The sequence below is a fragment of the Schistocerca cancellata genome, chromosome 4 (genome assembly GCF_023864275.1).
Source record: "Schistocerca cancellata isolate TAMUIC-IGC-003103 chromosome 4, iqSchCanc2.1, whole genome shotgun sequence".
NCBI classification, from domain to species: domain Eukaryota; kingdom Metazoa; phylum Arthropoda; class Insecta; order Orthoptera; family Acrididae; genus Schistocerca; species Schistocerca cancellata.
In genome coordinates, this window is record NC_064629.1 from 937,688,522 (window position 1) to 937,702,109 (window position 13,588).

The 13,588-nt window shown below is 45.0% G+C and overlaps 1 protein-coding gene across 1 annotated transcript in view; it reads left to right on the top strand.

Annotated features, from left to right (window-relative positions):
- LOC126185132 (src substrate cortactin-like) overlaps positions 1-13,588 on the top strand; it is a 158,592-nt gene that overhangs the window by 94,014 nt on the left and 50,990 nt on the right. Inside the window, exon 7 of the mRNA XM_049927959.1 lies at positions 11,010-11,131. Within this exon, the coding sequence (XP_049783916.1) occupies positions 11,010-11,131 (122 nt within the window). The remainder of the gene's footprint in view (positions 1-11,009; positions 11,132-13,588) is intronic.

Sequence of the window (13,588 nt, forward strand, 5' to 3'; positions counted from 1 at the left end):
TAGTTGAAACTTTGCTTTGCATATCTGCAAAGCAATGCAGTGAAGGGTTATATTTTATAAATTTTTTCTCGGTGCCACTCAAACTGTGTTGTCACTTGAAAGTCTTCTCTGGAGTCACAGTCTGATGTGTTTGTCGTCCAAACCAATTTTGAATGGCCTACTCTGTTCTTACACTTGCTGTAATGAATGATCTTCACCAGTATATTGGAACTTAATTCTTTTATTAATTGTAATTTGTTTTACTTATATGTTGGTCTGACAGTAAATAACAGAAACTTGTTTGGGGCAAGTCTCAAGTGCAGCAACCATCTTTATACTTCCACCTACGGCCCATTTTTTTAATTATGATTTCTAAAGAAACTGCCACCTTGCAGGGTAATAGCACAATATTTTCAAGATTCATTACAAATGTGGCCTATGTTTTTAGATTTTTGTAATGTAATTGGCATGTCTCTTTGAATAACTCCTGACTGTGTACAAATATTTCTGTGACTTTCTACCATGGTGAGAACAAGTATTTGGCTTGGCTGCCATTATTGCTGTTGTCAGCTTTCATTATATAACCACTATGAGCATAATAATACTATTTCCTAGTACACTAGTGACCAGTAAATGGCATGCATATTAATCTTAAGAGCAGGTGTATTCAATTTTATAAGGCAAGAAGGTGCTTGGGGCATTGCAACTCCCATTGTATCATGTCCATTATACTTGAATTATTGTATCTTTTGATATTTATGGCTTAAAATAAATTCAACCCAGATGTTAGTATGAAATATGTTGTCATAATAAGTGAACAACACATACAGTTACTTTTACTATATTTATTCAGTTTATGATCAACATTGTCACCACCCTGTGGGTCCGGGGGTTAGAAACGGCCCGAGGTGTTCCTGCCTGTCGTACGTGGTAACTAAAAGGAGTTTCACACATATCGGCCTTTATGTGATGGTCCCATGAACCATGGACCTTGCCGTTGGTGGGGAGGCTTGCATGCCTCAACGATACAGATGGCCGTACCACAGGTGCAACCACAACGGAAGGGTATCTGTTGAGAGGCCAGACAAACATGTGGTTCCTGAAGAGGGGCAGCAGCCTTTTCAGTAGTTGCAGGGGCAACAGTCTGGATGATTGACTGATCGGGCCTTGTAATATTAACCAAAACGGCCTTGCTGTGCTGGTACTGCGAACGGCTGAAAGCAAGGGGAAACTACAGCCGTAATTTTTCCTGAGGACATGCAGCTTTACTGTATGATTAAATGATGATGGCGTCCTCTTGGGTAAAATATTCCAGAGGTAAAATAGTCCCCCATTAGGATCTCCGGGCGGGGACTACTCAAGAGGACGTCGTTATCAGGAGAAAGAAAACTGGCGTTCTACGGATCGGAGCGTGGAATGTCAGATCCCTTAATCGGGCAGGTAGGTTAGAAAATTTAAAAAGGGAAATGGATAGGTTAAAGTTAGATATAGTGGGAATTAGTGAAGTTCGGTGGCAGGAGGAACAAGACTTTTGGTCAGGTGATTACAGGGTTATAAATACAAAATCAAATAGAGGCAATGCAGGAGTAGGTTTAATAATGAATAAAAAAAATAGGAGTGCGGGTTAGCTACTACAAACAGCATAGTGAACGCATTATTGTGGCCAAGATAGACACAAAGCCCATGCCTACTACAGTAGTACAAGTTTATATGCCAACTAGCTCTGCAGATGATGAAGAAATTGATGAAATGTATGACGAGATAAAAGAAATTATTCAGGTAGTGAAGGGAGACGAAAATTTAATAGTGATGGGTGACTGGAATTCGTCAGTAGGAAAAGGGAGAGAAGGAAACATAGTAGGTGAATATGGATTGGGGGGAAGAAATGAAAGAGGAAGCCGCCTTGTAGAATTTTGCACAGAGCATAACTTAATCATAGCTAACACTTGGTTCAAGAATCATAAAAGAAGGTTGTATACCTGGAAGAATCCTGGAGATACAAAAAGGTATCAGATAGATTATATAATGGTACGACAGAGTTTTAGGATCCAGGTTTTAAATTGTAAGACATTTCCAGGGGCAGATGTGGACTCTGACCACAATCTCTTGGTTATGAACTGCAGATTGAAACTGAAGAAACTGCAAAAAGGTGGGAATTTAAGGAGATGGGACCTGGATAAACTGAAAGAACCATAGGTTGTAGAGAGTTTCAGGGAGAGCATAAGGGAACAATTGACAGGAATGGGGGAAAGAAATACAGTAGAAGAAGAATGGGTAGCTCTGAGGGATGAAGTAGTGAAAGCTGCAGACGATCAAGTAGGTAAAAAGACGAGGGCTAGTAGAAATCCTTGGGTTACAGAAGAAATATTGAATTTATTTGATGAAAGGAGAAAATATAAAAATGCAGTAAATGAAGCAGGCAAAAAGGAATACAAACGTCTCAAAAATGATATCGACAGGAAGTGCAAAATGGCTAAGCAGGGATGGCTAGAGGACAAATGTAAGGATGTAGAGGCTTGTCTCACTAGGGGTAAGATAGATACTGCCTACAGGAAAATTAAAGAGACCTTTGGAGAGAAGAGAACCACTTGTATGAATATCAAGAGCTCAGATGGCAACCCAGTTCTAAGCAAAGAAGGGAAGGCAGAGAGGTGGAAGGAGTATATAGAGGGTTTATACAAGGGCGATGTACTTGAGGACAATATTATGGAAATGGAAGAAGATGTAGATGAAGATGAAATGGGAGATACGATACTGCGTGAAGAGTTCGACAGAGCACTGAAAGACCTGAGTCGAAACAAGGCCCCGGGAGTAGACAACATTCCATTGGAACTACTGACGGCCTTGGGAGAGCCAGTCCTGACAAAACTCTACCATCTGGTGAGCAAGATGTATGAGACAGGTGAAATACCCTCAGACTTCAAGAAGAATATAATAATTCCAATCCCAAAGAAAGCAGGTGTTGACAGATGTGAAAATTACCGAACTATCAGTTTAATAAGTCACAGCTGCAAAATACTAACGCGAATTCTTTATAGACGAATGGAAAAACTGGTAGAAGCGGACCTCGGGGAAGATCAGTTTGGATTCCGTAGAAATGTTGGAACACGTGAGGCAATACTAACCTTACGACTTATCTTAGAAGAAAGATTAAGAAAAGGCAAACCTACGTTTCTAGCATTTGTAGACTTAGAGAAAGCTTTTGACAATGTTGACTGGAATACTCTCTTCCACATTCTAAAGGGGGCAAGGGTAAAATACAGGGAGCGAAAGGCTATTTACAATTTGTGCAGAAACCAGATGGCAGTTATAAGAGTCGAGGGGCGTGACAGGGAAGCAGTGGTTGGGAAAGGAGTGAGACAGGGTTGTAGCCTATCCCCGATGTTATTCAATCTGTATATTGAGCAAGCAGTAAAGGAAACAAAAGAAAAATTCGGAGTAGGTATTAAAATTCATGGAGAAGAAGTAAAAGCTTTGAGGTTCGCCGATGACATTGTAATTCTGTCAGAGACAGCAAAGGACTTGGAAGAACAGTTGAATGGAATGGACAGTGTCTTGAAAGGAGGATATAAGATGAACATCAACAAAAGTAAAACAAGGATAATGGAATGTAGTCAAATTAAGTCGGGCGATGCTGAGGGAATTAGATTAGGAAATGAGACACTTAAAGTAGTAAAGGAGTTTTGCTATTTAGGGAGCAAAATAACTGATGATGGTCGAAGTAGAGAGGATATAAAATGTAGACTGGCAATGGCAAGGAAAGCGTTTCTGAAGAAGAGAAATTTGTTAACATCGAGTATAGATTTAAGTGTCAGGAAGTCGTTTCTGAAAGTATTTGTATGGAGTGTAGCCATGTATGGAAGTGAAACATTGACGATAACTAGTATGGACAAGAATAGAATAGAAGCTTTCGAAATGTGGTGCTACAGAAGAATGCTGAAGATTAGATGGGTAGATCACGTAACTAATGAGGAGGTATTGAATAGAATTGGGGAGAAGAGGAGTTTGTGGCACAACTTGGCAAGAAGAAGGGATCGGTTGGTAGGACATGTCCTTAGGCATCAAGGGATCACAAATTTAGCATTGGAGGGCAGCGTGGAGGGTAAAAATCGTAGAGGGAGACCAAGAGATGAATACACTAAACAGATTCAGAAGGCTGTAGGTTGGAGTAAGTACTGGGAGATGAGGAAGCTTGCACAGGATAGAGTAGCATGGAGAGCTGCATCAAACCAGTCTCAGGACTGAAGACCACAACAACAACAACAACAACAACATGTGATGGTCCCCTGTAGGGTTTGACCTCCATTGTTCATAATTTTTCCAAAGAGCGAGCCAATTGTGGAAGGGCACCTTACAAGGTGCATCGTGTCCTTCGTGCATTGAGATCTTTAGCCCACATTCTTGTCGTCGCATTACAGTACTGCCCATTCTCCATCTCTTGAGCGAGGACACCTTCCTGAGTGTGCTTTCCACCATTCACTATGCAGTGTCGATTTCTGTGTCGATGATGACCATGGACTTCTTTGCACCTGATATCCAGCACGATAGCCAGTCCGTTGTGGTGGGACTGCCATGTACCCTGTTGGTTGTAGCCCCCTGACCACACAGGGATCAGTCTGCTGATGCCTGCACCATTAACTCCCCATGTATGCCAAGGGGTAGATGCCCATCCCACAGGGGCATCGGGACTCCCGGCAATGGCCATCCTGCCAGGTGGCCTTTGCTGCGGCTGGGTGGCGCCCATGGGGAGGGCCCCTGGATGGAGTGGGTGAAAACAGGGCAGATGATACGTGATGAAGTGTAGTCCATCATCTCTTGCTGGTGGTGAAACATCAGCAGCCTCTAAGCGATCATGAGCTCAATTCAACGCACAGAAGTACGACCCCAAATCGTTCCCCTCCCTGGCCACACCATGGGAGGAACGTCAGGCTAAGGATGGCAGTGGATCTTACTCACCCTGGTACCTTGTATGTTCGAGAGCTGGTGGGGAATCTTTCATGACGAAGAAGCCTCAGTTTTTTGTTGAGCATTTAGAGGACAAGTTCGGGGAGGTGGAGGGCTTGTCCAAAATGAGATCTGGGTCAGTCTTGATCAAAACAGCATCCTCTGCCCAGTCACGGGAGTTACTCACTTGTGACAAGCTGGGGGATGTTTCTGTAACCATCACACCCCACAAGAGCTTAAATATGGTCCAGGGTATCATATTTCAGAGAGACCTTCTTTTGCAGTCCGATGATGAGCTGCGCACCAATTTAGAGCAGCGAGGTGTACATCACGTCCAGTGTGTCCACCGGGGTCCGAAGGATAATCAGGTTGCCACCGGTGCCTTCATCTTGTCCTTTGAGGGTGATGCATTATCCAAGAAGGTCAAGGTGATGGTCTACCGGTGTGATGTAAAGCCCTATATCCCTCCCCCGATGGGGTGCTTTAAGTGCTGGAAGTTCGGCCATATGTCTCCCCGCTGTACTTCCAGCGTCACATGCCGAGATTGCGGATGCCCGTCACATCCCAATACTCCGTGTGCCCCGCCTGCCATCTGTGTCAACTGCGGAGAGCACCATTCGCCTTGCTTGTCTGACTGCAGGATTCTCCAGAAAGAAAGGAAAATCATGGAGTACAAGACCCTGGACTGACTGACCTACACTAATTAGCCTGCATCCTGTGCATATGACATCATCTTATGCTGCTGCTACAACAGTTCTGGCACCGTCAACTCCGCCAACCCAGGTCACCTCTCAGAGCCGGAAGACGTACACCCCCCCCCCCCCCCCCAACCCCCCCAAACCGTCAGGGATGTCCGTCCCCACTTCTAAGCCAGAGAAGCGTAAGTCTTCTTCAGCTTCTCTCTCCAGGAAAGGGTCCCTTGGGTCACTCCTTTCCCAGGTTTCTGCTAGTGGGAAAGACGACACCCGCCAGTGGCTGAAGAGCCCAAAAGCAGCTGGTCGTAGGGCTTCACGCTCATCCTAAGACCCAGATACTGAGCCAGAGAAGTCCTCCCAGCCAGGGAAACCCAAGGAATAGTGAGAGAAAGCCAAAAGAAAACCTCCAAGGCCAAGAAAATTGTGGTGGCACCCACATCAATTCTATCTACAAACTCTGGGGCTGAGGATCGGGTGGAGGTTTTGGCATCCGCTGAGGACCTAGATCTCACCAGACCCTCAGACACAATGGATATATACTGCTCAGACAATAAATTGGTGGCAGCAGGTGACTCTGAGGCGTAAACTTCCTCATTGAAGCTTCCATGCCTTCCCAGTCTCACGATGTCATCCTCCAGTGGAATTGTGGCAGTTTTTTCCACTGCCTGGCTGAGCTACAGCAACTGTTAAGCTTTACACCTGCTATCTGCATTGCCCTCCAGGAAACCTGGTTCCCAGCAATGCAGACCTCTGCCCTCTGCGGCTATAAGGAATATTACAGGAACCGTAGCAACTATAATCAAGTGTCAGGTGGAGTTTGCGTTTATGTCTTAAACTCTGTCTGTAGTGAACATGTGCCCCTTCAAACCCCTCTTGAAGCTGTGGCTGTCAGAATAAGGACGATGAAGGAAATAACTGTCTGCACTGTGTATCTTCCTCCAGATGCACTGATTGATCAACTCCATAAACCTTTCCTACTCCTGGGAGATTTTAATGCCCATAACCCCTTGTGGGGTGGTACCATGCTTACTGGCCGAGGCAGAGTTGTTGAAACTTTACTGTCATAATTCGACCTCAACCTCTGCCTCTTAAATACTGGGGCCGCCACACATTTCAGTGTGGCTCATGGTAGTTACTCAGCCATTGATTTATCGATTTGCAGCCCAGGACTTCTCCCATCTATCCACTGGAGAGCACACGATGACCTGTGTGGTAGTGACCACTTCCCCATCTTCCTGTCACTGCCCCAGTGTCAGGCACATGGACGCATGCCCAGATGGGCTTTGAACAAGGTGGACTGGGGAACTTTCACCTCTGCTGTCACTGCTGAATCTCCCCCACACGGTAACATCAATGTGATGGTTGAGCAGGTGACTAGCACAATTGTTCCTGCGGCAGAAAACGCGATCCCTCGCTCTTTAGGGTGCCCGAGGCATAAGGCAGTCCCTTGGTGGTTGACGGGAGTTGCTGAAGCAATTGAGGAGTGTCAGTGAGCTCTACAACGGCATAAACGGCACCCTTTCCTGGAGCACCTCAAAGCCTTTAAACGGCTCCGTTCCCGTGTTCGCTACCATATCAAACGACAGAAGAAGGAGTGTTGGGGGAGATACGTCTCCACCATTGGGTGCCACATGTCACATTCCCAAGTCTGAGTATAGATCAAATGTCTTTTTGGATACCAGGCCCCAACAGCTGTCCCCGGTGTTACCATAAATGGCGAGTTATGTACCAATGCAAATGCGATTGCCGAGCACTTTGCTCGAGCCTCTGCATCAGAGAATTACCCTCCAGCCTTCCGCACACCCAAACGGTGGCTGGAAGGGAACATCCTCTCATTCACTACACGCTGCAGTGAATCCTGTAACACCCCATTTACAGAGTGGGAGCTACTCGGTGCCCTTGCACATTGCCCCGACACAGCTCCTGGGACTGATTGCATCCACAGCCAGATGATTAAACATCTCTCATCTGACTACATCTTCTCGTCATCTTCAACCAGATCTGGTGCAATGGCATCTTTCCATCGCAATGGCGGGAGAGCACCATCATTCTGGTGCTCAAACCTGGTAAAAATCCGCTTGATGTGGATAGCTATTGGCCCATCAGCCTCACCAGTGTTCTTTGTAAGCTGCTGGAACGTACGGTATGTCGGCTGTAGGGTTGGGTCCTGGAGTCACGTGGCTTGCTGGCTCCATGTCAGGGCGGCTCTACCAATGATGATCTCGTGTCCATCAAGTCTGCCATCCGAACAGCCTTTTCCAGACAGCAACACCTGATTGCTGTCTTTTTTGACTTACGTAAAGCATACAACATGACTTGGTGACATCATATCCTTGCCACGTTGTACGAGTGTATCCAAAACTTCCTGTCGCTCCATACTTTCCGTGTCCAAGTTGGTGACTCCCATAGTTCCATCCACATCCAGAAGAATGGAGTCCCATAGTGCTCTGTATTGAGTGTCTCTCTATTTTTAGTGGCCATTAATGGTCTAGCAGCAGCTGTCAGGCCCTCCGTCTCACCTTCTCTGTGTGCAGACGACTTCTGCATATCGTACTGCCGCTCCAGTACTGTTGTTGCCGAGCGGTGCCTCCAGGGAGCCATCCATGAGGCACAGTCACGGGCTCTAGCCACGGTTTCCAGTTTTCAGCCACAACGTCGTGTGTCTCGCACTTCTGTCGGCGTCTTACCGTTCATCCGGAACCCGCACTTTACCTTAGTGACGATCCACTCACTGTAGTGGAGACATATCAGTTCCTAGGACTGGTTTTTGACGCTCGATTGACTTCGCTCCCTCATCTTCGTCAGCCTAAACAGAAGTGGTGGCAGCACCTCAATGCCCTCTGTTGCCTGAGCAACACTAATTGGGGTGCAGATCACTCTACGCTGCTGCAGCTCTACAGAGCTCTTGTCCAATCCCGAATTTACCGTGGAAGTGTGGTTTATGGTTCGGCAGTGCCCTCAGCATTGCATTTACTTGACCCTGTGCACCACTGCGGGGTTCAATTAGCGACAGGAGCTTTTAGGACGAGTCCGGTGACCCGCGTACCGGTGGAGGCTGGTGTCCCTCCACTGAAGATCAGACTGCTCGCCAGTTACACAGCACACATTCATCGTTCCCCTGAGCATCCGAATTACCGCCTCCTTTTCCCGCCCACGGCAGTCTATCCCCTGCATCGGCGGCCCAGATCGGGGCTAACGATTCCGTTTCACATGCAGTCCCTTCTCTCCAAACTGGAGTCCTTCCCTTTACCACCTCTACTTGCGGTCTGTTTACATATGCCTCCATGGTGTACGTCTCAGCCACAGCCTCGTCTGGACCTTTTGCGTGGCCCTAAGGACTCTGTTAACTCTGCCACTCTCTGCTGTCACTTCCTCTCAATTCTTGACGTGTTACGGGGCTCTGAAGTGGTTTACACCGACGGCTCAATGATTGATGGTCACATAGGCTTCACATATGTTTATTGGTGACGTATTGAGCAGCACTCCTTGCCAATTGGCTGTAGTGTTTTCACTGCAGAGCTGGTGCCCATATCTCGTGCTCTTGCCTGTGTACTGACTCATTGAGCAGCCTACGAGCTATCGACTAGTGTTACCCTCACTACTCTCTGGTAGCGTCCATTCAGGAGTCTATCTATGCCCTGGAAAAGTCCCTCCGTTCCGCGGTGTTTGTGTGGACCCCAGGACAGTTCGGAGTCCCCGGCAACGAACTTGCTGACAGGCTGGCCAAACAGGCGACGCGGAAACCACATTCTGGAGGTAGGCATCTCCGAAGCTGACCTGCGTTCTGTCTTACACCACAGGGTTTTCCGGCTTTGGGATACGGACTGGCATAACAGCATGCTCGACAAACTGTGTGTCATTAAGGAGACAGTGAATGTGTGGAAGTCTTCCACGCAGGCCTCTCGCAGGGAACCAGTTGTCCTCAGCCGGCTCCGCATTAGCCTTACGTGGCTAATGCACGGTTACCAACTCCGTCACGAGGACCCGCTTCAGTGTCGCTCTGGCTCCCAAATGACAGTCGTCCATCTCTTGCCGGACTGCCCACTTATAGCCGCTCGGCGGCAGACTTTTAACTTTCCCAGCAGCCTGCCTTCGGTGTTGGGCAACAGTGCCTCCACAGCAGCTTTAGTTTTACGTTTTATCCGTGAGAGTGAGTATTATACTTCTATGCAGGTTTTAGCGCGTGTCCTTTGTCCCTCTGTGGCCTCCACCCTAGTACTTTTAGGGTGGGGGTTTTAATGTGTTGAGAGTGACTGGCTTTCCCTTTTTATTCTGGTGGTTGGCCAGCCACTGTAATCTGCTTTCTTGTTTTACTCTCTTCTGTTTCTAGTGTCTCTCCGCTGTTTTCTCGTCCTCTTTCATTCCTTTTAGTGTTCGTTACCTTCCCTTCGTTCTTGTGGCTTTTCCTTTCTTTCCGTTTTGTGTTACATGTTTCATCCATTTTATTCTCACACTTCTGGCCTCGTTTTATTCGGAACAAGGGACCGATGACCACGTAGTTCGGTCCCTTCTCCCGCCTTTAAACCGACCGACCGACTGATCGATATTGTCATATATTTTCTAGCAGGGCTGCCATTATTTGTGACTATATGTGTTAACGACATACTGAATTTAGAAGTAATATCAAAATCAACTCTTTCATGAAATTTCACCTCGATTGTCACACTTTTTGCCGGTGTGGGAAATTCTAGTACGAGTCACAAATGATGGCAGTCGAGTTTAGATTCATTTTGTACACCTGACATTACACATTCTACGTCAGCCAGTGAACATTCGGTAGTGTTCTGAGCACTCGGCTCTGAACGCTGTAGCCAGAACGAGTGTTAGACGTGAGTGTAGCGAGTTAGTTAGTGAATTTTTATTCCTTTTGTTGCAAGTTGTCACGGCTGAGAATGGTGGTAAGCGACAAATACTATATAAGCAAACGACAGACATAAATGCACGCTACACACTTTCTTCAAGTACAAAGCCCCTCTACACATGTACAGATTTGGCAACATTGCAGTCCCTGTCCGAGCCTCAACCTTCGCGGACCACAGTAGTTTGTGTATCGGACTATAGTGCGTGTCGCTCACCGGCAACTTGTTGTTTAAAGAGCAACCTGTAGTGAGGGGCCGGTATCTTTGGCGTATACTGTGCTAGGCTGCATCTTCCTTTGAAAGTCCCTAACCTTTCGTCATTTGAGACAAAAGTACCTGCACTACTTGAAACACAACAGCAATTGCTCCCTTCATTGTTTAATTTGATTATGAAGTAAGTGCAGGAAGCTCATGCTTTATCCTACTCTTTTCATTTTGGAATATTCAGAGACTCATTTACCATGATGCTTTGATAATTGCAAAACACTAAACTGTGATTTCTGGCAGGTTATTTTGATTCTGATTTTTCTAGATTATGCTGTTGGTTTTGGTGGAAAATTTGGAGTCCAAGCTGACAGGCAAGATAAGTCAGCAGTTGGTTGGGATCATCATGAAAATCTTCATCAACATGAAAGTCAAACGGATCATAAACAGGTAAATCCCTTAACTGGTAGTCACAAACTGCGTAACGTAAACTTCGATAGACTTGAAATCCAATCACTTTTTCACAGCCATGTTGTGTATTCGCGTATAAAGTCACTCGGTGCCCAGTAGGTTTTAATTTTCTTGACATTGCAAAGATGCAATGTAAGCCACATAAAATGGCTTTCACACTAAATTAGTCTCATTGTGTACCCTTATTCTTTTCAGCTGACTTCAGTAAGAACTGAGCCGTGTCCTATATACAGTTGTCAGTCTGGTGCAACTGTCAAACTCCAATTGGTAGAGTCTACGTGCACTGCAATAAATATAGTGTGTTGTCTTTCTACACGATTCAGTTTATATCGTTTCTTTCTACATAGCGTATAAATCATTTTGATAATCAGATATTTCACTAATCCTTCATTACTCGATGAAAATCACATATTCTTTTGTAAGAACAAGACTTGTACAATCTGTGGCACTGTCTGGTTGCAATGTAATTGCTGAGGAAAGATCGTGATATTTATATGAAAGATGTTTGTCTCAGTTTAGCTAAGTTTAGTTAGTAACACGTTCCGTGGATCACCCAGATAGATCGTAATGATGTGGAACGAATCGTTATACGTTCACGTCGCAAATTAATTTGTACGTATGGTTACATTCTGAACATTTCTATTTCTTTTTTATTTATTCATTCTTCCATTGCACAAAAATTAAACTGAGAATAGGAATGTAGTGAAAACAAATTGATACACTCTGCACACGAGTTGAATGTAAAGTCAGCTCTGTGGACTTTTTTGGTGGTTCGGGCATTTCTTCTTGCAACCAGTTTGATTAGGATTTTTAACAGATTTTCTTTGAATTTACAGTTAAATATAGTATCATTTCTTTGTCATATTTACGTATCCCCTCCATATCGTAGACGTTATGAGCAAAACTTGTTTATTCTTTGGAAGCACTGTTTAGTAACATGTTGTTTATTAGATACAGAGAACATTAAGAAACTTGTTACAAGCCTTCGCACTCAATTATATCTCTTTTTGACAGATACTGAACAGGTTTTCTTTGAAGTATGTAAGCAAAATACATATGTTTTCTGATGTATTTACCTGTGTGGTGTGGTAGGTAGAGCACTAAACTCCAGCCCTGGATGCCCTGGGTCCCACCATGAATAGGAACAGGGATTTTTCCTCATTCCAGACCCTCCATGATGGGCCCACATCCATGTAGGCTGCTATCAAATGAGTACCAGGGAACCTTCCCAGGGGTAAAAGGTGGACAGGACAGTGCCCCCTCCCTACCCCCTCCCACCCATGCTGGGGTGGGGGGCTGAAATCAGAGATGTCCTTCTTGCCCTAATGTGGCTGCTCTGAAAACAAAACATCCAAAAATGTATTTAGATTTTTGCTTTTTCTCATTTACAATTTTATACAATAGGTACAAATGCATATAGATTTTTTTTGTGCCCAGTATAGATGTTTTCAAATAAAGCATTATCTGCTTTCACTTCATGTACAACATCCATCCAAAAAGTTCCAAGATGGATTTTATTCCTGATGCCTAATTGACGTCAGCACGGTAGCTGTGGTGGCAGCTTGAGCTAGCAGCTGTAAGCAAGAGATGTGCATTTGACTGGTCGGTTGTGAGCAGGAAGTGTTAAGTAGTGGATGTGTGGCTGTAGCGAGTCGACTTTGTTGTTTCACAAATCACAGTGGCGCGACAAGCAGTGATTTGATTATGTGTTTTACTTGTTACTACAGCCATGGAGACATTTGAGTCAATGAAAAATACTTATGGCAATAATTGTTTAAGTTGTGCACGAGTGTTTGAGTGGCTTAAACATTTTAAAGGAAGATCAGTGTCACTCAAGAATAAAGGGAGCTCAGAGTGTCCCACCTCAAGTTCATCTGACTGAAATATTGAGAAAATTCATGATCTTTTGCAAACTGACCATCATCTCTCATGCAGAGCTATCAATGAAGAACCGAACATCTCCAAATCAAATGCTCAAGACATTCTGCACAATGTTTTGAAGAAGAGAAAAGTCTGTGAAAAGTTTGTCCCACACAGCTTGTCTCCTGAACAAAAAGGACGATACATGGAAGCTTGCCACATCTTGATTGAAATGCAAAACATGGACAATTTTGTTGTGGAAAAAAATCATCGCAAGTGATGAGACTTGAGGTTATCAATACAAACCTACCACAAAGAATAAAGTGCAGAATGTGCCTTTGATGGATTGCGAAGACCAAAGAAGGTGGGAATGACAGAATAAAAAGTGAAGACAATGCTCATTGTCTTTTTTGGTGTTCATAGCATTATCCACAGGGAGTTTTTCCACTGGCACCACTGAAAATACCCAGTATTATTTGGTATCGGGAATCTGTTGTGCAACAGTGGAAGGGAGGGATTTCTTTGTACTGCATGAGACAATACATCCAATCACATAGCTGCAGTTGTAGTGCAGTT